General features: G+C 48.5%; 1 protein-coding gene across 1 annotated transcript in view; it reads left to right on the top strand.

The window, feature by feature from the left end:
- The window catches only part of LOC137342472 (uncharacterized), a 70,296-nt gene that overhangs the window by 1,124 nt on the left and 41,936 nt on the right, over positions 1-27,236 (top strand). The window contains exons 3-4 of the mRNA XM_068006363.1: positions 6,807-7,601; positions 17,843-17,914. Coding sequence (XP_067862464.1) covers positions 6,807-7,601; positions 17,843-17,914 — 867 coding nt within the window. The remainder of the gene's footprint in view (positions 1-6,806; positions 7,602-17,842; positions 17,915-27,236) is intronic.

Here is a 27,236-nt window from a genome sequence, read left to right as displayed (position 1 = left end):
CCAGTCAAAAGGAGAGTCGTCGAGGGGCACCAGCACATTGCCGAGGTACTGGCAGAGGTGCCACGCGCATTGTCCACGATCGCGCAGGTGATGGAGGAGTCCAACTCCTGCATGTGGGCATTGGTGGCACAGGTACAGGAGGGTATCGGCGACATAGTGTCGCGGGTAGGTGCGGGAACGCCTGCGGTGGAGGACAGGCTGGCCTCCCTCGAGCGTCACGCACAGCTCCACATCGAGTCCATGCAGGCCCTGACAACGGCTGTACGGATTCAGGGTGAGCAACATTCCGCCGCCATAAACAGACTGACGGATACATTGGAGGTGGCCTTGCAAGGCCTCACACATGCCATCCAAACTGTCGTCCAGCAGGGTGGAAGGGGTGATGTGGGCCGAGGCCACGAGAGGGATGATGGTGAACGGGGACATGGAAGCGGGGACGCTACTCAAGGTAACCCCCTCTCAACCAGTACCCGCAATGGTGCCTCCTCTCCAGGTGGCCGAGTCTGCCCCTGCACAGGTGCAGGAGGAGCAGTCTGTGGAGGTGCCCTCCCGGGCACCGAAACCCAGGGGGCGTCGGCTGAAAGCATCTACCAGGTCAGGGCACCAAGACGAGCAACCTGCCACTACCTCTGCTGGAGCCACAGGGGTAGCACTACGTAGGGGTACCCGTAAACGTAACCCAAGGGCGTTATAAGCACAAAGGGAATGCACCAGGGTGTCTGTTAATTTGTAATCTTTTTGTTTATAGTCGTTCACTATGTACATATTAAACGCAATCGTTCTCACCACTCCTGCCACCTCTCGTCCATTCTTCTGCGGCCTGTGCAATAGGTGGATGAACTGAAGGTGTTGATAAACACATGGGAGTATGATATTGTTGCTGTCACAGAGACATGGTTGAGGGAGGGGCAAGACTGGCAGCTCAATATTCCAGGGTACAGAATCTTCAGGCGAGACAGAGGGGGAGGTATAAGAGGAGGGGGGGTCGCAATATTAATTAAAGAATCAATTACTGCCATAAGGAGGGATGATATATTAGCAGGTTCCTCTAATGAGGCCATATGGGTGGAGCTTAAAAACAAAAAGGGGGCAAGCACTTTGATGGGAGTGTACTATAGACCCCCAAACAGTCAGGGGGAGATAGAGGAACAGATATGTAGGCAAATCTCAGAAAATTGTGCAAATAATAGGGTAATAATAGTGGGGGATTTCAACTTCCCCAATATTAACTGGGATACTCAGAGTGTAAAAGGCTTAGAGGGTACAAAATTCTTAACGTGCATCCAGGAGAGCTTTTTGAGCCAGCATGTAGAAAGTCCTACAAGAGAGGGGGCGGTACTGGACCTAATTCTAGGGAATGTGGCCGGCCAAGTGGAAGAAGCGCTAGTAGGTGAGCACTTTGGTGACAGTGACCATAATTCAGTGAGATTTAAGGTTGTCATGGAAAAGGACAGGGAGGGGCCAGAAATAAAGGTTCTAAATATTGGGGGAAGGCCGATTTTAATAGGATAAGGCAGGATCTGGCCAAAATGGACTGGGATCAGCTGCTTGTAGGAAAATCCGCATCGGAGCAATGGGAGTCTTTCAGAAGGGAGACTGAGACCATACAATGGCAACATGTTCCCGTAAAGGTCAAGGGTGGTTCCAAGAACTCCAGGGAACCTTGGATGTCAGGGGATATACGAGAATGGATTAGGAAAAAAAGGAGGGCTTTTGGCAGATACAAAAGGCTAAAGACGGAGGAAGCCCTAGAGGAGTACAAAAAGTGCAGGGGGATACTTAAAAAAGAAATTAGGAGATCAAGGAGGGGCCATGAAATAACACTGGCGAGCAAAATAAAGGAAAATCCTAAGATGTTTTATAAGTATATTAAGGGTAAGAGGATGACTAGGGAAAAAATAGGGCCCATTAGGGACAAAAATGGCAATCTGTGTGTGGAGCCGGCAGATGTAGGAGGGGTTCTAAATGAATTTTTTGCATCTGTTTTCACTATGGAGAAGGACGATGTAGACATAGAAATACGGCAGGGGGACTGTGATATACTCGAACATATTAACATCGAGCGGGAGGAGGTATTGGCGGTTTTAGCAGGCCTAAAAATGGATAAATCCCAAGGCCCGGACGAAATGTATCCCAGGCTACTGTGTGAGGCAAAGGAGGAGATTGCGGGGGTTCTGACACATATATTCAGAACCTCTCTGGCCACAGGGGGTGTGCCAGAGGACTGGAGAACCGCTAATGTAATACCATTATTAAAGAAGGGGAGTAGGGAAAAACCGGGGAACTACAGGCCAGTGAGCCTAACATCAGTGGTAGGAAAATTATTGGAAAAAATTCTGAAGGACAAAATTAGTCTCCACTTGGAGAAGCAAGGATTAATCAGGGATAGTCAACATGGCTTTGTCAAGGGAAGATCATGTCCGACTAATTTGATTGAATTTTTTGAGGGGGTGACTAGGCGTGTGGATGAGGGTAACGCAGTGGATGTGGTATACATGGATTTCAGTAAGGCCTTCGATAAAGTCCCCCACAGGAGACTGGTCAAGAAGGTACGAGCCCATGGAATCCAGGGTGCCTTGGCACTTTGGATACAAAACTGGCTTAGTGGCAGAAGGCAGAGGGTGATGGTCGAAGGTTGTTTTTGTGACTGGAAGCCTGTGGCCAGTGGGGTACCACAGGGATCGGTGCTGGGTCCCTTGCTGTTTGTGGTCTACATTAACGACTTGGATATGAATGTAAAAGGTATGATCAGTAAGTTCGCTGATGATACAAAAATTGGTAGGGTGGTAAATAGCGAGGAGGATAGCCTCAGTCTGCAGGACGATATAGATGGGTTGGTCAGATGGGCGGAACAGTGGCAAATGGAATTTAACCCGGAAAAGTGCAAGGTGATGCACTTTGGAGGGACTAACAAGGCAAGGGAATACACAATGAATGGGAGGACCCTAGGCAAGACAGAGGGTCAGAGGGATCTTGGTGTGCAAGTTCACAGATCCCTGAAGGCGGCGGAACAGGTAGATAAGGTGGTAAAGAAGGCATATGGGATACTTGCCTTTATTAGCCGAGGCATAGAATATAAGAGCAAGGAGGTTATGATGGAGCTGTATAAAACACTGGTTTGGCCACAGCTGGAGTACTGTGTGCAGTTCTGGTCGCCACACTACAGGAAGGATGTGATCGCTTTGGAGAGGGTGAGAAGTGTTCCTGGTTCAACTGGTCCGTGGGTGGCACTCTACACCAGTATCCCCCACAATGATGGCATCGCTGTATTTTGATTATAGTTCAGCATTGTATTTTGATTATAATTCAGCATTGTATTTTGATTATAGTTCAGCATTGTATTTTGATTATAATTCAGCATTATAATTTGACTGTAATTCAGCATTGTATTTTGACTATAATTCAGCATTGTATTTTGATCAAAGTTCAGTGTGGTACTTTGACAAAAGTTTAGCATTGTATTTTGACGAGAGACCGATATTGTATTTTGACTGTTGTTCAACATTGTAATTTGTTCAGCTTTGTCTTTTGACCTCAGTTCAAGGTACCCATCGTTCCTTCCTTATGAGCAGTAATCCCCACTGTCTCATCCTCCTCTCTCTCTGGCCTTGCTGCTCAGAGTGCACTCCATGGGCTAATCTCACCAACCTCCTTCCCGTCTCACTCAGCCCTACCATCGCTGCCCCCTTGGACTCTTCTCATCTCTGCATTTCCCTCCAGAATATCCATTCACTCATAAACAAGGCCCTTGCCATCCATGGCCTTATTGTGGATGATTGCATTGACATCATGGCTTTGACTGAACTTGGCTTATGGGTGGCGACACCTTGCCCCTTACATAGGAACATAGGAACAGGAGTAGGCCATTCAGCCGACTGAAGCCTCTCCGCCTGGCTATACCTTCCACCACCTGCCCTGCCCAAATAGTCGAGGTGGAGGTGTGGCCCTTATCACCAAATCGCCTAGGTCTGTCCCCCAACTCCTCTGGTACCTTCTCCTCCTTCGAGTACCTCACCTTGTTCCACCCCTCTCACCTCTCCTTTAAGGTCCTTGTTCTTTACCGGCCCCCAAGCCCCACCCCATGGTTCTCACTGAGATATCCTCACTGAGCGACTCATCCGTGGTATGATTTCAACCTCCATCTCAGCTCCCCTTCCTCTCCTCTTAATTCACTGCCTTCCTGTCCTCCCTAAACATCTTCCTTCATATAAACTCTCCTACCCATATTCACAGCCACCCCCTCAACCTTGCCATCTCTCGGAGCCTCTCTATTGCCATCGTCTCAATCACAGACAAGGCCACCTCTGATTACTTCCTTGTATCCCTCACCACCCGCATCCCCCTTCCAACCCCACTTCCTTCTGTGTCCGCCCCTGAAAAAAACTCTCCCCAAGTCATTTACGATGGCACTTTCAAACTCCCAACTATCTAGCCTTTGGTCCTGCATTTTCCACTGGATTTCTGCACTGTCGATCTGCTCAATCAGTCCCTTTGATGCCTTTGTCCTCAGTAAATCCCATACTTTCTTCCATTCTGGTCGTTCCTCTTGGTATGACCCCGATCTTTGCTCCCTCAAGTCCAAGGGGTGCCAACATGAGCGTATCTGGTGCACAAATGGTTTAGCCACCCATCACCGTCAATAGATAAGTGGAGCGAGGGAGTGTACTGTTCCGTGAATAAAGGGAAACAGGAAGAGTCCGGCTACACTGTTTGTATTTAGATCACCGCCTGACACATCAATATGAAAAGTGCTACCATCCAACTGAGCTTACAAAGCATCTGATTGATAAGCATTTTTACAACTTATTTCTGAATGGCAAAACCTCTCAGACTTACGAATGCTCTTACTATCTTTTTTGTCTTCCTTTGCTGATCTTAATATCTCTCCCAGTCCCCTGGATCTGCACTATTCTTTGCACTTTTGTATGCTGTTTCCTTTAGTTTTATGTTACTGCTTATGTCTTCTGTTGACTGTGGATGTTTTATTTGGTAAGTAGAGTTCTTGCCCCTCGGGGGTATATATCCATTGTTTCCTGCCCATCAGCCAATTTCTAATCTTTACCCAAGATTTACCCTGAATCCCCAAATCTTTGAGCTTAACTTTTGCCCTTTCGTGACAAACTTTGTCAAAGGCCTTCTATAAGTCCAAGTACAACATGTCATAGGTCAACATTACCACAGTCCACTTGGAATGTCATTTCCTCAAAGAATTTAAGGAGGTTGGTTATGCAGAATCTTCCCCTTCTGAAACCAGTTATTATTGTACAGATAATTTTCAAGTTTACACTGATAATCGTTCCATTGCTTAACATGGGATTGAAGTATAACTAATGGGTCTGCAGTTGTTTGTGTCCGTTTTGTCCCCTTTTTGAACATGGGCACCACATCAGCCTGTTTCCAATGTACGGGTACCTCCCCAGCGACCAGTGACTCCGGCATAATGATTGTCAGTGCCTCACAAATCTCCACCCTAGTCTCTCAGCACTCTGGGATAAGTACTGCCTGTTTGTGAGGGTTTATTGTTTTTGAGTCCTTGTCAGACACGTGGCTGACCAAAAACAAAAAATAACCTGACCTGGGAGTGCCTGATGGTGACATTGTGCAGGGAAATGTTATCCTCTATCAAACCAGTTATATGTCTGACCTGGGAGTGCCTGATGGTGACATTAGGAGCCAATATATAATCAGGTAGTTCCGTTCTGAGCAGTGACATCCCTCACCCCATTGAACAGAAAGTAAAATCACCAAAATAATAACTAATAATATTAGTCGGAAGTGCTTTGAAACTCAAATGGTTCCAAAAATGATGATCTTACATAGAATTACATAGAATGTACAAAACAGAAACAGGCCATTTGGCCCAACAGGCCCATATTGGTGTTTATGCTCCACACGAGCCTCCTCCCACCCTTCTTCATCTAACCCCATCAAAATATCCTTTTCCTTTCTCCCTTGTGTTTATCGAACTTCTCCTTAAATGCATCACCTTGGTAGCAACCCCATTCCAGGAATCCAACCTGAATGAAAATCCCAGCCAGACGATGACATGAGGTCCACACCTCAACTTTGGTTCAATTTTCTCCCCCTCGCCCTCCTGAAACCTCATCCTTCATCAGTAAGTGCATTTGGTCCAGTGGTACAAAGTACACGGGAGCTTCCAGACACAAATGCAATACATTTTCCACAAATTAACAATATGATTAATGATCTGAACTCTTTCTCGACAATTCAAAGGATGTTATTTTTAAAATTCGTAACAAAATATTATAATTCATTTAAATTAGGTGCACTGCACATGCTCAGACTGCACGGTCCAAATTCAGCTCCCACCATTGGCCAAATTATCAAGGCCAAGTCCTGGATTTTGGGAAAAGCTGAAGCCTTCAAGTAAAAACGTTATTGAACGCATTAAGAGACAATTCAATGGACAAATGTATCCATTGAACCTTCCTAACCCGAATGTTATTGTGAATTACAGAATTTTAATTTACATTTGTTTAAATCCTTGTTTGGCTCATTAGAAAAAAATGGCAGATGGAAAAATGATCAAAGCATTTGGGAATTGAGCGACCAGATGCCCATTCAGAGTTAGGAGTTTACACGGGGAAATGCCATTATAAATGTGGACATAGGAATTTATAAAGGGAAAAAGTTCACACAAAAATGTGACAAAACGTAAATCCATGGGAAGAGTTTTTAATGATTATGGATATGTAGCTCCAAATAATTCATTCCATTCTCCAAACTCCATTAATTTATTTCATGCTCTTCTTCCAACTCCATCATTTATCGAATTCTCCCCGAAGCCTCAGTGATTGATCTTATTGAAGATCTTTCCTCCTTTTCATCGCAAAACTCAAAAGTCTTTTCCCCATCAACCGACCCCACGCTCCGATTAACCTGGAGCACGGCACGGGGCTGGGAGCAGTGCCGGTGCAACACAGCGGGAGCTGGCGGGACCGGGAGTCCCCGAGTCCGGATCGAGCCGGCGGGACCGGGAGTCCCCGAGTCCGGATCGAGCCGGCGGGACCGGGAGTCCCCGAGTCCGGATCGAGCCGGCGGGACCGGGAGTCCCCGAGTCCGGATCGAGCCGGCGGGACCGGGAGTCCCCGAGTCCGGATCGAGCCGGCGGGACCGGGAGTCCCCGAGTCCGGATCGAGCCGGCGGGACCGGGAGTCCCCGAGTCCGGATCGAGCCGGCGGGACCGGGAGTCCCCGAGTCCGGATCGAGCCGGCGGGACCGGGAGTCCCCGAGTCCGGATCGAGCCGGCGGGACCGGGAGTCCCCGAGTCCGGATCGAGCCGGCGGGACCGGGAGTCCCCGAGTCCGGATCGAGCCGGCGGGACCGGGAGTCCCCGAGTCCGGATCGAGCCGGCGGGACCGGGAGTCCCCGAGTCCGGATCGAGCCGGCTGATGTGCCCGTTCACTGTGTCCCGGAGCCGGAGTTACTGAGCAAGACTGAGCCCGGAAACATTTGTAATTCTCAGCGAGCGATTGGCCGCGGTTTTGATCGACTTGTGACACATCATTGGGAAACGAAAGTGGAACCTCGGGCGGGAGAGATCAGAAAGCCCAGCAACAGGAGCTCGAACCTCCATCCCGGTAAGTGTGAGAATTAGTGTAACTGTACAATCAGTGAGTGAGAATTAGTGTAACTGTACAATCAGTGAGTGAGAATTAGTGTAACTGTACAATCAGTGAGTGAGAATTAGTGTAACTGAACAATCAGTGAGTGTGAGAATTAGTGTAACTGTACAATCAGTGAGTGAGAATTAGTGTAACTGTACAATCAGTGAGTGAGAATTAGTGTAACTGTACAATCAGTGAGTGAGAATTAGTGTAACTGTACAATCAGTGAGTGAGAATTAGTGTAACTGAACAATCAGTGAGTGAGAATTAGTGTAACTGTACAATCAGTGAGTGAGAATTAGTGTAACTGTACAATTAGTGAGTGAGAATTAGTGTAACTGTACAATCAGTGAGTGAGAATTAGTGTAACTGTACAATCAGTGAGTGAGAATTAGTGTAACTGTACAATCAGTGAGTGAGAATTAGTGTAACTGTACAATCAGTGAGTGAGAATTAGTGTAACTGTACAATCAGTGAGTGAGAATTAGTGTAACTGTACAATCAGTGAGTGAGAATTAGTGTAACTGTACAATCAGTGAGTGAGAATTAGTGTAACTGTACAATCAGTGAGTGAGAATTAGTGTAACTGAACAATCAGTGAGTGAGAATTAGTGTAACTGTACAATCAGTGAGTGAGAATTAGTGTAACTGTACAATCAGTGAGTGAGAATTAGTGTAACTGAACAATCAGTGAGTGAGAATTAGTGTAACTGTACAATCAGTGAGTGAGAATTAGTGTAACTGTACAATCAGTGAGTGAGAATTAGTGTAACTGAACAATCAGTGAGTGAGAATTAGTGTAACTGTACAATCAGTGAGTGTGAGAATTAGTGTAACTGTACAATCAGTGAGTGAGAATTAGTGTAACTGTACAATCAGTGAGTGAGAATTAGTGTAACTGCACAATTAGTGAGTGAGAATTAGTGTAACTGTACAATCAGTGAGTGAGAATTAGTGTAACTGTACAATCAGTGAGTGAGAATTAGTGTAACTGCACAATTAGTGAGTGAGAATTAGTGTAACTGTACAATTAGTGAGTGAGAATTAGTGTAACTGTACAATCAGTGAGTGAGAATTAGTGTAACTGTACAATCAGTGAGTGAGAATTAGTGTAACTGTACAATCAGTGAGTGAGAATTAGTGTAACTGCACAATTAGTGAGTGAGAATTAGTGTAACTGTACAATTAGTGAGTGTGAGAATTAGTGTAACTGTACAATCAGTGAGTGAGAATTAGTGTAACTGTACAATTAGTGAGTGTGAGAATTAGTGTAACTGTACAATTAGTGAGTGAGAATTAGTGTGACTACAATTAGCGAGTGTGAGAATTGGTGTAACTACAATTGGTGAGTGTGAGAATTGGTGTAAACTACAATGAGCGAGTGTGAGAATTGGTGTAACTGTGTCAGTGCTCACTTGTTTGCTCACAGCTCCCCTCTCTATCTCTATGGTTTCACCCCCAGTCTCTGGTATGAAAGTGTGTCCCGGGAGTAACCAGGGCCATTCATTCTGTGCCAGTCCCCAATGTGCTGCTTGGGGCCAGTTTTTAAGAACGTGCTTTGTATTAAGATCGATACATGAGCCTGTGCTCGGTTTAAATGCACGAAGTGCACTCCTCGCAGACTGAGGAAGCGGTGGATGCTTCTTAGAGCAGCAGAGAGGGTTTGGGCGTGAAATGTGCAGATCTCCCTCCATCTCTCACACACCAGACGTGGGAGGAACTAACCGCCAGAGCAGGGGCTGAGAATCGCAGAAATCAAATCAAAACGGCAACTGCAAGAATTTACAGCAGATCTACTGCACTTGAAAGAACCATAGTCGCAGGCAATTCGGCCCATCATATCTGTGCCAACCCTTTGCCAGAGGAATCCAGAACTAATCTCACCGCTCCGCTCTCCCCATAGCCCTGGATCAATCCCAAACTAATCCCACTGCCCCACTCTCTCCCCATAGCCCTGGATCAATCCCAAACTAATCCCACTGCCCCACTCTCTCCCCATAGCCCTGGATCAATCCCAAACTAATCCCACTGCCCCACACTCTCCCCATAGCCCTGCATCACCCTAAACTAATCCCACTGCCCCACTCTCTCCCCATAGCCCTGGATCAATCCCAAACTAATCCCACTGCCCCACTCTCTCCCCATAGCCCTGGATCAATCCCAAACTAATCCCACTGCCCCACACTCTCCCCATAGCCCTGCATCACCCTAAACTAATCCCACTGCCCCACTCTCTCCCCATAGCCCTGGATCAATCCCAAACTAATCCCACTGCCCCACTCTCTCCCCATAGCCCTGGATCAATCCCAAACTAATCCCACTGCCCCACTCTCTCCCCATAGCCCTGGATCAATCCCAAACTAATCCCACTGCCCCACTCTCTCCCCATAGCCCTGGATCAATCCCAAACTAATCCCACTCCCTCCCCATAGCCCTGGATCAATCCCAAACTAATCCCACTGCCCCACTCTCTCCCCATAGCCCTGTATCACCCTAAACTAATCCCACTGCCCCACTCTCTCCCCATAGCCCTGTATCAATCCCAAACTAATCCCACTCCCTCCCCATAGCCCTGGATCAATCCTAAACTAATCCCACTGCCCCACTCTCTCCCCATAGCCCTGCATCAATCCCAAACTAATCCCACTGCCCCACTCTCTCCCCATAGTCCTGGAACAATCCCAAACTAATCCCACTGCCCCACTCCCTCCCCATAGCCCTGGATCAATCCCAAACTAACCCCACTGCCCCACTCCCTCCCCATAGCCCTGGATCAATCCCAAACTAATCCCACTGCCCCACTCTCTCCCCATAGCCCTGTATCAATCCCAAACTAATCCCACTGCCCCACTCTCTCCCCATAGTCCTGGATCAATCCCAAACTAATCCCACTGCCCCACTCCCTCCCCATAGCCCTGAATCAATCCCAAACTAACCCCACTGCCCCACTCCCTCCCCATAGCCCTGGATCAATCCCAAACTAATCCCACTGCCCCACTCTCTCCCCATAGCCCTGTATCAATCCCAAACTAATCCCACTGCCCCACTCTCTCCCCATAGTCCTGGATCAATCCCAAACTAATCCCACTGCCCCACTCCCTCCCCATAGCCCTGGATCAATCCCAAACTAACCCCACTGCCCCACTCCCTCCCCATAGCCCTGGATCAATCCCAAACTAATCCCACTGCCCCACTCTCTCCCCATAGCCCTGTATCAATCCCAAACTAATCCCACTGCCCCACTCTCTCCCCATAGTCCTGGATCAATCCCAAACTAATCCCACTGCCCCACTCCCTCCCCATAGCCCTGGATCAATCCCAAACTAACCCCACTGCCCCACTCCCTCCCCATAGCCCTGGATCAATCCCAAACTAATCCCACTGCCCCACTCTCTCCCCATAGCCCTGGATCAATCCCAAACTAATCCCACTGCCCCACTCTCTCCCCATAGTCCTGGATTAATCCCACTGCCCCACTCCCTCACCATAGCCCTGGATCAATCCCAAACTAATCCCACTGCCCCACACTCTCCCCATAGTCCTATATTAATCCCAATCTAATCCCACTGCCCCACTCTCTCCCCACAACCCTGGATCAAGCCCAAACTAATCCCACTGCCTTGCTCTGGCTCTATCCCTGTATCATCCACGGTTCTGTTAGTTGCAGTTGGTAGAGACTCTTTTTAAGCAGACTGTAAATAGACCTTGTTTGCTTTGCTGTTTGCTGAGTAAATAAACTTTGCTTTGTTTGCTGTAAAACACACTGGCCGCAAATCCTGCCTGTCTTAAGTCCCGATCCGCCTCCAACTGATTGGCTGACACAGTGGTGTCAATAGACTCTCCGATCTTCCTCTGCTTCAAGCATTTATCCAATTTTCCCTTAAACATGTGATGGTCTCTGCACATCCTCTCCCAGTGTCCTGACCAATATTTATCCCTCAACCAACACGAAAAAACAGATTGGGGCAGAAATTGCGTGGAGCGGTGAAGTCATGGTTACCACCGCTCTATAGTTTTAAATTAACGAGCTTGCTTACTGCAGTCTTTATTTTGGGCACTTCCTCAGATAGGAAGTGGAGAAGAGCTCAGCGTCAGTTCAAGTGAAGAGGAACATGCTTTCCCCTCGAACAATCAGATTGCAGCTCCCAAACTGTTTCTGCAGGAACTGAATTAAAACCAATTTAAAAACAGTTATAGACCGCAAATAAAAAGTCCAGGCCAGAAATAATTGAAGTAAAGACCGCAGTAAGCAAGCTTGTTAATTTAAATAAGAGACAGAAGGGAAAAGTTTAAAACAAAAAGTAAAATTTTTTAATTTAAATTTTTTTTAATGACCAAAAACTACTAAAATAAGGAGTAATGAGATCCACATTTTTAAAAGTTAATTTTCAGTTGTTTGGCAGTCATTAAGACTTACCGCGCTGTTAAAACTTAGATTAGACCTGGTATTTTTAAGCATACCTCTTTTATGGCGATATTACTTACTTTCCAACTGGGCAGATGAGCATGTTGGCCTTTTCAATGATTTCACAGATTGCAGCGTGCAAGATCCCTTTAATTAGAAGCTGTCGTATCGCTGGCGAACCAGGAGGAGCAAGTTCCGGATTTCCACGTTTCACTGCGCATGTGCGAATGCCGGAAACTTGCTCCTCCATTTCGCCACGATCAAAGGTGAACGCTGTTGAGCTCAGCATTCTTTTCCAAGCAATTTCTGGCCCATTATCTCACCATTTCTTATTGCTGTTTGTGGGACCTTGCTGTGCACAATTTGTCCATGTTGCCCTATATTACACCAGTGACTACACTTCAAAAACACTTCATTGGCTGTGCAGCAATTTGGAATGTCCTGAGGTTGTGAAGGATGCTATACACATGCAAGTTCTTTTTTAAACCCTTCCACCTGTCCACTTCCCTCTCCTCTTTTAAGATCCTCCTCAGAACACATCTCTTTGACCAAGCTTGGTGAACCTCAACTTCTAAAGGGCACTTTACAAAGTCCCTCATGAAAGGCTATTAATTAAACTTAAAAGTTAGGGGATACAAGGTAAAGTCTAGGAATAGACAAAGAACTGGTTGAAGGGTAGAAAGCAATGAGTATTTGGCAGAGGAGTTTGGTTTTGTGGGGTGAAGTACTGACGGGAGTGCCCCAGGGCTCGGTGTTCTCATTTACGTAAATGACTTGGACTCAGAAACCCAATACAACGTGGTCAAACTTACTGATACAAAACTGGCTTAGTGGCAGAAGGCAGAGGGTGATGGTCGAAGGTTGTTTTTGTGACTGGAAGCCTGTGGCCAGTGGGGTACCACAGGGATCGGTGCTGGGTCCCTTGCTGTTTGTGGTCTACATTAATGACTTGGATATGAATGTAAAAGGTATGATCAGTAAGTTCGCTGATGATACAAAAATTGGTAGGGTGGTAAATAGCGAGGAGGATAGCCTCAGTCTGCAGGACGATATAGATGGGTTGGTCAGATGGGCGGAACAGTGGCAGATGGAATTTAACCCGGAAAAGTGCGAGGTGATGCACTTTGGAGGGACTAACAAGGCAAGGGAATACACAATGAATGGGAGGACCCTAGGCAAGACAGAGGGTCAGAGGGATCTTGGTGTGCAAGTTCACAGATCCCTGAAGGCGGCGGAACAGGTAGATAAGGTGGTAAAGAAGGCATATGGGATACTTGCCTTTATTAGCCGAGGCATAGAATATAAGAGCAAGGAGGTTATGATGGAGCTGTATAAAACACTGGTTAGGCCACAGCTGGAGTACTGTGTGCAGTTCTGGTCGCCACACTACAGGAAGGATGTGATCGCTTTGGAGAGGGTGCAGAGGAGATTCACCAGGATGTTACCAGGGCTGGAGCGCTTCAGCTATGAAGAGAGACTGGGAAGATTGGGTTTGTTTTCCTTGGAGCAGAGGAGGCTGAAGGGGGACATGATTGAGGTGTACAAAATTATGAGGGGCACAGATAGGATGGATACTAAGGAGCTTTTTCCCTTCGTTGAGGGTACTATAACAAGGGGACATAGATTCAAGGTAAAAGGCGGGAGGTTTAGAGGGGATTTGAGAAAGAACTTTTTCACCCAGAGGGTGGTTGGAGTCTGGAACTCACTGCCTGAGAGGGTTGTGGAGGCAGGAACCCTCACAACATTCAAGAAGCATTTGGATGAGCACTTGAAATGCCATAGCATACAAGGCTACGGACCAAATGCTGGAATATGGGATTAGAGTAGACAGGGCTGATGGCCGGCGCGGACACGATGGACCGAAGGGCCTCTATCCGTGCTGTATGACTCTATGACTCTATGATGATTCAAAACACGGAAGGGCAGTGGGATTGGAGGAAACAGCTCAAAAATTACAGAGTGAGTTCAACAAAATAAACATGTGAACAGAGTGATGGCAAATAAAACTTAAAGCAGACAAGTGTAAAGTACTGCATGTAGGACGGAAAAGTAAACCATACACGTACTCCACGAATGGTGCGGAAATAGCTAAGGATGAAGTGGAAAGAGACCTAGGAGTCACAGTAAATTCAACACTGTAGAGCAGCAGTCAACAAAACCAATAGAATGTTGAATTACAGAGCCAAAACAGTGAATACAAGTCCGAGAAAGTCATGATCGTACTGTACAGGGTTCTTGCCAGACTCCACCTTGACTATTGAGTCCAGTATTGGTCACAGAGACACAAGAGAGACATTCAAGTGCTGTAGGCAATGTAGAGAAGAGCCACAAGGCTGATCTCCAGTCCCCAGGGTCGGGTCTGGGATGTGAGGAAAGACTGGAGAAACTTGGAATTTTCAGCCTGAAAAGAAGGCATCTGAGAGGTGATCTTATCGAGGGATATAAGATTGGGAGTAAGACAAGGAAACAAAGGTTCAACTCGTGAAAGGCAACTTCAAGACTAATATCAAGGAGTTCTTCTCAAAGAGTAATTAAACATGGGATGGACTTTAGTTACATTTCCCCTTCACCCCTGAGTGATTGTACTCCCTCTGATTCTTTTACTGTTAGAACTGGTTAGAATGTGTAACTTAGAAGGAGGAGTTGAGGTGACGAGCATAGATGCTGGTAAGGAGGGGGGAGCAGGGGGAGGCTCGTGTGGAGCATAAGCACCGACATAGACCTGTTCAGCCGAATGGCCAGTTTCTGTGCTGTACGTTCTTTTGAATTCTATGTAAGCCTGAAGCTGTGATGTTGTATCGTTCATCGAAGAATGGAAGGAGCTGCAATGGAGACTTTCGGTTAATTCCAACAGCTAACGCAATGCTCATTCATTGGACCTGTCATTGAAAGCTTACCAAGATACCAAGTCTGATAGAGACGTTTGTGAAAGATTCACCAGAATGTTACCAGGGCTCCAAAGATTTAATTATGAGGAGAGATTACATAAACTAAGCTTTTATTCCCTGGAATTTAGAAGGATAAGGGGTGATTTGATTGAGGTTTTTAGGATTTTGAAAGGGTAGATAGAGAGAAACTTTTTCTGCTGGTGGGGGAGTCCAGGACAAGGGGATATAACCTTAAAAATCAGAGCCAGGCCATTCAGGAGAGAAGTTAGGAAACACTTCTTCACACAAAGGGTGGGAGAAGTGTGGAACTCTCTCCCACAAAAAGCAGTAGATGCTAGCTCAATTCATAATTTTAAATCTGAGATCGATAGGTTTTTTGCTAGCCGAGGGTATTAAGAGTGACGGAGCCAAGGCGGGGACTCACAAATGAAACTAACCTAAGAGGCAAAAAATCTAGAGTAAGAAGGAAAGAAAAGGCCAAAAATATATCACCATCCATTGTTTCTGATCAAACTTTTCTCCAGTTTAGTGCTTGGACTTTCTGTCTGTACTTAACAACAGCACTGGTCAAATCAAAAATTGGAAAACCGTTTCAAAGCAAGATTACGTCCATGCTCGTAACAATGCGAGCCCATGCTTGTAATGATACCAGGCCAAGTTTGTAATAATGCAGGCCACACATAGGAGTGGGAGTAGGCCATTCAGCCCCTCGAGCCTGTTCCACCATCCAATGAGATCATGGCTGATCTGAATCTTAATCCATTTACCCGCCTTGGCTCCGTCACTCTTAATACCCTCGGCTAGCAAAAAACCTATCGATCTCAGATTTAAAATTATGAATTGAGCTAGCATCTACTGCTCTCTGTGGGAGAGAGTTCCACACTTCTCCCACCCTTTGTGTGAAGAAGTGTTTCCTAACTTCTCTCCTGAATGGCCTGGCTCTGATTTTTAAGGTTATATCCCCTTGTCCTAGACTCCCCCACCAGCAGAAAAAGTTTCTCTCTATCTACCCTTTCAAAATCCTAAAAACCTCAATCAAATCACCCCTTATCCTTCTATATTCCAGGGAATAAAAGCTTAGTTTATGTAATCTCTCCTCATAATTAAATCTTTGGAGCCCTGGTAACATTCTGGTGAATCTGCGCTGCTCTCCTTCCAAGACCAATATATCCTTTCTGAGGTGCGGTGCCCAGAACTGTACCCAGTATTCCAGATGTGGTCTAACCAGGTCATTGTATAGATGTAGCAAAACTTCCCTTTATATTCTAGTCCTTTAAATATAAAGGCTAACATTCCATTAGCCTCTTTGATTATTTTTTGTACCTGACCACTACATTTTAGTGATCTGTGTACATGGACTCCTCAATCTCTTTGGACCGCCACTGTTCCGAGCTTTTCACCATTTAAACAATACTCGGATCGATCCTTCCCTGGTCCAAAATGGATGACCTCACACTTACCTGCGTTGAAATCCATCTGCCACAGTTTTGGCCACTCTGTCAATGTCTCTTTGAATTTTATGCTCCCGTCTACACTACTTACCATGTCACCAATCTTTCTGTTGTTGGCAAACTTGGATATATGGCTCTCTATTGTGTGATCAAAATCAATAATAAATATAGTGAATAGTTGAGGCCCCAGCACAGATCCTTGTGGGACACCTCTAGTCACTTCCTTCCATTTTGAGTATATACCCATTGTCCCTACTCTATCTTTTACTGCTTAGGCAATCTCCTAACCAGGTCAATAATTTGCCTTCAATTCCATGAGCTTTAATCTCAGCTAACAGTCTCTTATGTGGAAACTTATCAAATGTCCTGTGGAAGTCCATAGAAACGACATCCTTTTTTTAAATATTCGTTCATGGGACGTGGGCATCGCTGGCAAGGCCAGTATTTATTGCCCATCCCTAATTGCCCTTGAGAAGGTGGTGGTCAGCCACTTTCTTGAACCGCAGTCCATGTGGTGAAGGTTCTCCCACAGTGCTGTTAGGTAGGCTGTTTCAGGATTTTGACCCAGTGATGATGAAGGAATGGTGATATATTTCCAAGTTGGGATGGTGTGTGACTTGGAGGGGAACGTGCAGGTGGTGGTGTTCCCATGTACCTGCTGCTCTTGTCCTTCGAGGTGTTAGAGGTCGCGGGTTTGGGAGGTGCTGTTGAAGAAGCCTTGGCGAGTTGCTGCAGTGCATCCTGTGGATGGTACACACTGCAGCCACAGTGCGCCGGTGGTGAAGGGAGTGAATGTTTAGGGTGGTGGATGAGGTGCCAATCAAGCAGGCTGCTTTTTCCTGGATGGTGTCAAGCTTCTTGAGTGTTATTGGAGTTGCACTCATCCAGGCAAGTGGAGAGTATTCCATCACACTCCTGACTTGTGCCTTGAAGATGGTGGAAAGGCTTTGGGGAGTCAGGAGGTGAGTCACTCGCCGCAGAATACCCAGCCTCTGACCTGTAGCCACTGTATTTATGTGGCTGGTCCAGTTAAGTTTCTGGCCAATGGTGACCCCCAGGATGTTGATGGTGGGGGATTCGGCGATGGTAACGTCGTTGAATGTCAAGGGGAGGTGGTTGGACTCTCTCTTGTTGGAGATGGTCATTGCCTGGCACTTGTCTGGTGCAAATGTTACTTGCCACTTATCAGCCCAAGCCTGGATGTTATCCAGGTCTTGCTGCCTGCATCCATAGACATTCCCCTGTCTATTTGTAATGATGCCAGCCCACAGCATGAAAGTTTATTGAAAAGTATGCACTCTCTCTTTTCTAGAGGATTGGATTGAGGAACTGAGAAAGGTTCACATCTTAGAAAGTAGATGAGTTGCACCGAGAGTCAACGATCAGGATCACTCTGTAAACTGTTAAAACTACGGTCATCTTCATGTTGGACTATACTATTGACAATTAATAGAAATGGTTTTCTTTCAGATCAGTTCAGCACAATGGAGCCGGCTGATTCAGAGGGAGCCCCCAACACTTCCTTTCCCTACACTTCCGCAGGTACAGCTCATTGTGTAACAATGTGGAGCCTTTTATTATTCAATTGAGAAAATGATTGAGTCTCAGGTTCACTCCTGAAATGCCACCTTCCTCAATACACTGGGGCGCTGAGTGGGAAAGCTCGCTGGAGAGGCTGGTGGAAGGGTAGATATCATGTTGGTGGTGTGGCCCCAATTATCACAGCTTCAGACTTGTACAGAACCAAGATCTGTCCAGTATAGAAAACTGCTCCGTCATCTTACTCCTGGGCTCAGTATAGTCCAAGCCAGGGGTGCCAAACTCATGTTGTATGTTGGGCCTGATCCGATATCCTGCCACATTCAGCAAAAATATTAAAATAAGATAAACTATATTGGTACTTACATTTAGATTTTATTTTCTGCTACTGTTGCTCCCAATACCTGGCACTTCTTAGCTTGAACCTTTGCATCAACATTTGGAGCAACTGACTGGGCTGAAGCCTGTCTTGGATAAAAACATGAGAACCACTTATCACTACAGAACTTTCTGCCCCAAACACCAACCCAGGAAGTGAATTCCACAGCCTCAATTCTTCTGTGTAAAGAAGTTTCTCCTGCCCTTTGTTCTAAATCTCATACATTTAATCTTATATCTATGACTCCTTGTCTTGACCCCTCAATAACTGAAAACAGTTGGTTTCTATCTCCCCATCCCATCTTTCATCAGTTTAAACATTTCAATCACATCGCCCAGGATATGTGTTGAATATGAGAAGGAGGAATCCTAACACAAAGGGCACAAAGTCAGAATGGGCCAGAGCCGGAGACACCTACCTTTCTTGTCAGGAATGCTCCTGTCTTGTTTGACTTCCTGTACTCCTAATCTGTTCTCCAACTGTAACTGGCTGCCTCAGTGATTATTAGCTATAAAGCACAAGCCCCTAACACTCTGCTGCACACACCTTATAAGCATCATTCACGATGCAGGCTGTTCCAGTTTCTGAGATATTTATGGACCTATTCTGTTTGATTCTGAGAGTCAATTTGAATATTTCTGAGAAAAGGAAGTTTGAAACTCCTGACAGAGAAAACAAAGCGTTTGAAGCTTCCGAGAGATTATTTAAATGAGTAAAGGTTCCTGCAGACATGAAAATACAAGAAAAGAAACACTCTAATGTAAAAGTTATTTACAAAGTGTTAGCTTATACTTTGAGATAAAATCCAATTATTATTTTCCTGCTGAGGAATTCAGTGGTAAATAGATAACTATATATTACAACTGTTAGTTTATTCACTTCTTGTAAAAATAAACTTGCTCAATAATTTTAAAGATTAAAAGGAAGTGGTTAGAATGAGTAACACACTACCACAAGGAGTAGTCGAGGCGACGAGCAAAGGTGCAGTTAAGGGGGGAGGAGGCTCGTGTGGAGCATAAACACCAGCCAAATGGCCTGTTTCTGTTCTGTTCATTCTATGTAAGCCTGAAGCTTACAAAAGGGTGGTGGGTGTATGGAATTCGCTGCCTGAATTGGTGGTAGAGGCAGGGACCTTCAACTCTTTTAAAAAGTACCTGGACCTGCACCTAAAGTGCTGTAAGCTGCAGGGCTACGGACCGGGTGCTGGAAGGTGGGATTAGAATGGGCACCTGGTTGTTCTTCGAGCCAGCGCGGACACAATGGGCCGAATGGCCCCCTTCTGTGCTGCATCTATGGTTTCTATGGTATCGTTCATCGAAAATTGGAGGGAGCTGCAATGGAGACTTGAGATTAATGCTCATTCATTGGCCCTGTCATTGAAAGCTAACCAAGCTCCTTCTGTACTGTAACCATTCTATGATTCTATAAAAAATTTGTCGGGCTATGGGGAAAGGGCAGGGGAGTAGGACTAGCTGGATTGCTCTTGCAGAGAGGTGGCATGGACTCGATGGGCCGAATAGCCTCCTTCTGTAACCAGTCTATGATTCCATCTCTGGGTCCTTCACAATGGGGAGGAAAACTGCAAGAAGAGTGAAAAGATGAGCCCTTCCTTCCCATGGCAACCTACGTACTTTACTCTGTAACCTTTACTCTTTAAATGAAGTATCTCCCGACCAGCTTTTTTGGATGCCTTTTCCCCCATTCTGAGTAACACAACACCGCCCCACATCGTGCTATTGACACTGCACGATTTAGGGATAGCGGCTAGGGGCTGGGCTTAAAGTGTCGGGGGCTCGGATTAGGGTCGGTGTCGGGGGCTCGGATTGGGGTCGGTGTCGGGGGCTCGGATTGGGGTCGGTGTCGGGGGCTCGGATTGGGGTCGGTGTCGGGGGCTCGGATTAGGGTCGGTGTCGGGGGCTCGGATTAGGGTCGGTGTCGGGGGCTCGGATTGGGGTCGGTGTCGGGGGCTCGGATTAGGGTCGGTGTCGGGGGCTCGGATTGGGGTCGGTGTCGGGGGCTCGGATTAGGGTCGGTGTCGGGGGCTCGGATTGGGGTCGGTGTCGGGGGCTCGGATTGGGGTCGGTGTCGGGGGCTCGGATTAGGGTCGGTGTCGGGAGCTCGGATTGGGGTCGGTGTCGGGGGCTGGGCTTAAAGTGTCGGGGGCTCGGATTGGGGTCGGTGTCGGGGGCTCGGATTAGGGTCGGTGTCGGGAGCTCGGATTAGGGTCGGTGTCGGGGGCTCGGATTAGGGTCGGTGTCGGGGGCTCGGATTAGGGTCGGTGTCGGGGGCTCGGATTAGGGTCGGTGTCGGGGGCTCGGATTAGGGTCGGTGTCGGGGGCTCGGATTGGGGTCGGTGTCGGGGGCTCGGATTAGGGTCGGTGTCGGGGGCTCGGATTGGGGTCGGTGTCGGGGGCTCGGATTAGGGTCGGTGTCGGGGGCTCGGATTAGGGTCGGTGTCGGGGGCTCGGATTGGGGTCGGTGTCGGGGGCTCGGATTGGGGTCGGTGTCGGGGGCTCGGATTAGGGTCGGTGTCGGGGGCTCGGATTAGGGTCGGTGTCGGGGGCTCGGATTAGGGTCGGTGTCGGGGGCTCGGATTAGGGTCGGTGTCGGGGGCTCGGATTAGGGTCGGTGTCGGGGGCTCGGATTAGGGTCGGTGTCGGGGGCTCGGATTAGGGTCGGTGTCGGGGGCTCGGATTAGGGTCGGTGTCGGGGGCTCGGATTGGGGTCGGTGTCGGGGGCTCGGATTAGGGTCGGTGTCGGGGGCTCGGATTGGGGTCGGTGTCGGGGGCTCGGATTGGGGTCGGTGTCGGGGGCTCGGATTGGGGTCGGTGTCGGGGGCTCGGATTGGGGTCGGTGTCGGGGGCTCGGATTGGGGTCGGTGTCGGGGGCTCGGATTAGGGTCGGTGTCGGGGGCTCGGATTGGGGTCGGTGTCGGGGGCTCGGATTGGGGTCGGTGTCGGGGGCTCGGATTGGGGTCGGTGTCGGGGGCTCGGATTAGGGTCGGTGTCGGGGGCTCGGATTGGGGTCGGTGTCGGGGGCTCGGATTGGGGTCGGTGTCGGGGGCTCGGATTGGGGTCGGTGTCGGGGGCTCGGATTGGGGTCGGTGTCGGGGGCTCGGATTAGGGTCGGTGTCGGGGGCTCGGATTGGGGTCGGTGTCGGGGGCTCGGATTAGGGTCGGTGTCGGGGGCTCGGATTGGGGTCGGTGTCGGGGGCTCGGATTAGGGTCGGTGTCGGGGGCTCGGATTGGGGTCGGTGTCGGGGGCTCGGATTGGGGTCGGTGTCGGGAGCTCGGATTGGGGTCGGTGTCGGGGGCTCGGATTGGGGTCGGTGTCGGGGGCTCGGATTGGGGTCGGTGTCGGAGGCTCGGATTGGGGTCGGTGTCGGGGGCTCGGATTGGGGTCGGTGTCGGGGGCTCGGATTGGGGTCGGTGTCGGGAGCTCGGATTGGGGTCGGTGTCGGGGGCTCGGATTAGGGTCGGTGTCGGGGGCTCGGATTGGGGTCGGTGTCGGGGGCTCGGATTGGGGTCGGTGTCGGGGGCTCGGATTAGGGTCGGTGTCGGGGGCTCGGATTGGGGTCGGTGTCGGGGGCTCGGATTGGGGTCGGTGTCGGGGGCTCGGATTAGGGTCGGTGTCGGGAGCTCGGATTAGGGTCGGTGTCGGGGGCTCGGATTGGGGTCGGTGTCGGGGGCTCGGATTGGGGTCGGTGTCGGGGGCTCGGATTGGGGTCGGTGTCGGGGGCTCGGATTGGGGTCGGTGTCGGGGGCTCGGATTAGGGTCGGTGTCGGGGGCTCGGATTGGGGTCGGTGTCGGGGGCTCGGATTAGGGTCGGTGTCGGGGGCTCGGATTGGAGTCGGTGTCGGGGGCTCGGATTGGGGTCGGTGTCGGGGGCTCGGATTAGGGTCGGTGTCGGGGGCTCGGATTGGGGTCGGTGTTGGAAAATGCTATTGTCAACGCCATTGTCACGAGACACGTCGATTTTCATTTTATGTTTTTTTTATACCTCAAACTTACGAGTCACAGTACAGGCTCATGAATTGTTCATTCAAGGAACCTTCTTCCTGTCCTGAGCCCGATTTCCTCCCTTCTTTCACTTCTATACATTTCTCACAGAAAAAGACATCAGGGTCATGTGACTTTGGGATTTTGACACAAGAGCAGGTGATCCAGGCGTTGCGCTGGTTACATCCAATCATTGGACTGCCTGCAAAGGGCTTCTGACAGTAACATGTCACCAGGCTCCAGCAGCCGCCATCTGATTCCACCGTCAGTTCTTCATCCATTACCCGCCTTTGGCCCTCACTAAAGCTGGTTTCACCCCCATGTCTATTCCCCTCACTGAGGCTCTCTGATTCCTATTTTATAGTCTCAGTATAATGGTCATTGGATTTAGTCTCCTCTTTAAATAAACCAGTAAGTGAGACACTGTTGCCCCAGTGTCATCAACTATAATCAAATAAAAGTGCCCCTTAACGGTCACAGAAGGCCTCATGCGTACCAGCGGACACCGCTTGGTCCTTTTCCAGGGCCAACCGGGCACCCCCCCCTACAATGGGCTGCATCCAGTCTGGACCAGTGGATGGCCACCTTGGCCAGGTCCAGGAGGAGACCCACCAGGAGATTTGGTGTCTCGGTGTAAGGGGTCTCTAGCTTTGGTCTCACTACCTCTCCTCCCACTCCACTTCACTCACCAACTTTTGACCTTTTTCTCAGCTCTTTTTTCCCTCAGCCTTTCAGCCTTCGCATTTTGCTCCTCTTTCTAATGTGGGTGAAACGAGACCTCTCCCCTTCGAGCCCCCTCTGCTGTTCCATTTCCTTGCTCAACTGATTGCTCTATTATATAACTTAAAGCGGTGTTTAACTGCAGGACAGAGGAGCACGAGGCCCCGCTGCAGGGTGAGTGAAGGTGACTGAAGGATGGGCATGAGCTGAGCATCAAACCAAGCCACCGAGAGTGGTGGCACTCAGTGCCAGTCATGTTGGTGAGAGTGGGCAAAGTGCCAGTACTGGGGTTTAGCACGATCATAGATCGATCGACTTTTGTTAGTTATGGGTATGAAGGAATATAGATCAAAGGCGAATAAATGGAGTCAAGGTGCAGATCAGCATAATTTAATGAAATGGCGGAACAGGCTCGAGGAGCTGAATGGCCTCCTCCAGTTCCTATGTTACATGGGATTATCGCTCAGCCAATGTCAAGCGATTACTGTGAGTTATGGCAGAGCAGCGTTGGAAAGGATCTTTGTGTCGCCTCCAGGGCACAGTATCTGGAAACGGTCCCCTGGATTTTTGTCAACAGTTATGTTTTCTCAAGCAGTTGAACAAACAAGATGTTTTTCCTACCAGTCACTGCATTTCTAGCTGCAGAAGGGGCAGGAACGTCATTCATAACATGTAAAGTTAACAGAGCCGCAGAAATTCCATAAAGCCCACTCGACTGCCACAAATGGAAATTAAGTGGTGTGCAACTGACGAAAGAAAGCAGAACAAGCCTGAGCGTGTGCTGTCATCATCGACCTATTGAGTGAGACCGCTCCTCTCTCAGGGAGAACAATGCAACACATGTATTTCCAACAACTCTAAACTGGAGTTTGCAATTGGGAAATTTACCCTCTTTGCTATAATAGCTCTGCTCATAAGTGTTTAACCTGTTTCCTGAAAGTATTTAGTGATAACAGACACAGAATGTCCGATGTACATTTGAATAGCATTAATTACATTGTGTCAGCCAGCAACCCAATTGGGAAAAGTAATTGATCCCCTCTAGTGACGGTTTGTGGCCTTCCTGAGGACCTGAGTAGAACTCACTCTAGTTTCCACATCGTTCACCTGAGGAAGGAGGTAGCCTCCGAAAGCTTGTGAATTTAAAATAAAATTGCTGGACTATAACTTGGTGTTGTAAAATTGTTTACAATTAGTTTCCCTGAGGCCTTGTAAGGGCAGAATGGGCAGACACAGCTCTTGGTGTAAAAGCTCCACACATGTCCTGACACCCCGCCAACATTTATAGAGACACTTTGGTGAATCCTGCCAAGACTGGATTCGGCCCCAAACTCCTGCCCCCCCCGCCCCCCCCACCCCATCTCAGAAACCTTCTTTTCCACCTCCCCTGAACCTGGGAGTGTTGAGGCCTTTTTGTGTTTTGGGTCCTTCGCTCCATTTACTGTGACTGGAACTTTTGTCTACTCTTCCTTTCTGAAAGCTGGTGAAAAATCTGATCACCTGCTACAGTTTTACCCTGAGAACAGAATGTACAGAGCAAAGTGCTCCTAGATCTATCTGATAAGGAAGGACAGGCTGGGCAGGCACCACAGGAGACTGATAGCCCCCACACACCATTCCCAAACATACAGACCAAGGTGCTCCGAGCTCAACCTGACCCCGAACCAGTGCTTGAAGAGGTCGCATTTCACAAGGGAAGCCATCACTGAGTTGTGCCACAAGCTGGAAGCTGACCTCAAGCCTCCAGTGCAGGCCCTGCACTGCCAGTAACCCGCAATCCTGTTTCTTCCAACAATCTCAGAGTGGGTACAGGAAAGATTTACGAGAATGATTCCAGGGATGAGGGACTTTAGTTATGTGAACAGACTGGAGAAGCTGGGGTTGTTCCCCTTGGAACAGAGAAGGTTGCGAGGAGATTTGATAGAGGTGTTCAAAATCATGAGGGATGTAAATTGTAAACAATTTTACAACACCAAGTTATAGTCCAACAATTTTATTTGAAATTCACAAGCTTTCGGAGGCTTCCTCCTTCCTCAGGTGAATGTTGTGGAAATGAAATCCTCAAACCCTTCGCATTTATAAATCACAGAACAATACCTGTGATTACAGACAGTCTTTCCAACTGCCCGTTGCCACGGCAATCACAGTGTGCAGACAGAGAGGTGTTACCTAAAAGGCCACCGAATATACAAACCACCAAAAAAAAACAGAGAGAGAGGCAGAAACATAGAAAAGACAGCAAATGACCCGTTATATTAAAAACAGATAACATTTGTTCGCTGGTGGGGTTACGTGTAGCGTGACATGAACCCAAGATCCCGGTTGAGGCCGTCCTCATGGGTGCGGAACTTGGCTATCAATTTCTGCTCGACGATTTTGCGTTGTCGTGTGTCTCGAAGGCCGCCTTGGAGTACGCTTACCCGAAGGTCGGTGGCTGAATGTCCATGACTGCTGAAGTGTTCCCCAACTGGGAGGGAACCCTCCTGTCTGGCGATTGTTGCGCGGTGTCCGTTCATCCGTTGTCGCAGCGTCTGCATGGTCTCGCCAATGTACCATGCTCTGGTGCATCCTTTCCTGCAACGTATGAGGTAGACAACGTTGGCCGAGTCACAGGAGTATGAACCATGTACCTGGTGGGTGGTGTCCTGTCGTGTGATGGTGGTATCTGTGTCGATGATCTGGCATGTCTTGCAGAGGTTACCGTGGCAGGGTTGTGTGGTGTCGTGGACGCTGTTCTCCTGAAAGCTGGGTAATTTGCTGCGAACGATGGTCTGTTTGAGGTTGGGTGGCTGTTTGAAGGCGAGTAGTGGAGGTGTGGGGATGGCCATAGCGAGGTGTTCGTCGTCATCGATGACATGCTGAAGGCTGCGGAGAACATGGCGTAGTTTCTCCGCTCCGGGGAAGTGCTGGACGACGAAGGGTACTCTGTTGGTTGCGTCCCGTGTTAGTCTTCTGAGGAGGTCTATGCGATTTTTCGCTGTGGCCCGTCGGAACTGTCGATCGATGAGTCGAGCGTCATATCCCGTTCTTACTAGGGCGTCTTTCAGCGTCTGTAGGTGTCCATCGCGTTCCTCCTCGTCTGAGCAGACCATGTGTATTCGCAGGACCTGTCCATAGGGGATGGCCTCTTTGACGTGGTTAGGGTGGAAGCTGGAAAAGTGGAGCATCGTGAGGTTGTCCGTGGGCTTGCGGTAGAGTGAGGTGCTGAGGTGCCCGTCTTTGATGGAGATTTGTGTGTCCAAGAAAGAAACTGATTCTGAGGAGTAGTCCATGGTGAGCTTGATGGTGGGATGGAACTTGTTGATGTTATCGTGTAGTCTCTTTAGTGATTCCTCGCCGTGGGTCCATAGAAAGAAAATGTCGTCGATGTATCTGGTGTATAGTGTTGGTTGGAGGTCCTGTGCAGTGAAGAAGTCCTGCTCGAACTTGTGCATGAAAATGTTGGCGTATTGGGGTGCGAATTTTGTCCCCATAGCTGTTCCGTGTGTTTGGGTAAAGAACTGGTTATCGAAGGTGAAGACATTGTGATCCAGGATGAAGCGGATGAGTTGTCGGATGGCGTCTGGAGATTGGCTGTTGTTGGTGTTGAGTATTGATGCTGTCGCAGCGATGCCGTCATCGTGGGGGATACTGGTGTAGAGTGCCGAGACGTCCATCGTGGTGAGAAGTGTTCCTGGTTCAACTGGTCCGTGGGTACTGAGTTTTTGTAGGAAGTCTGTAGTGTCGCGACAGAAGCTGGGTGTTCCCTGTACGATGGGCTTCAGGATGCCCTCGATGTATCCAGAGAGGTTCTCACACAGGGTTCCGTTGCCTGATACGATGGGACGTCCGGGTGTGTTGGCTTTGTGTATCTTTGGGAGGCAGTAGAAGTCTCCCACGCGGGGAGTACGTGGGATGAGAGCGCGTAGGATGCTTTGAAGGTCTGGATCGAAGGTCTTGATCAGTTTGTTGAGCTGGTGGGTGTGTTCTTTGGTCGGATCTGCGGGTAACCGTCTGTAGTGTTCCTGGTTGTCCAGTTGTCGGTATGCTTCTTTGCAATAGTCCGTTCTGTTCTGTATGACTATGGCTCCTCCTTTGTCCGCTGGTTTGATGACGATGTTGCGGTTGGTCTTGAGAGCGTTGATGGCGTTGCGTTGTGCTCGGGTGACATTCTGGACTGTCTTCTGAGTGCGGCTGATGAATCTGGCATTGACACATTTCCTGACAGCTTGAGCATACATGTCAAGC

The sequence above is a fragment of the Heptranchias perlo genome, chromosome 26 (assembly GCF_035084215.1).
Source record: "Heptranchias perlo isolate sHepPer1 chromosome 26, sHepPer1.hap1, whole genome shotgun sequence".
Taxonomy (NCBI): Eukaryota; Metazoa; Chordata; class Chondrichthyes; order Hexanchiformes; family Hexanchidae; genus Heptranchias; species Heptranchias perlo.
Note: the sequence above shows the minus strand (reverse complement) of the source record. Positions and strands in the feature narration are given on the sequence as shown.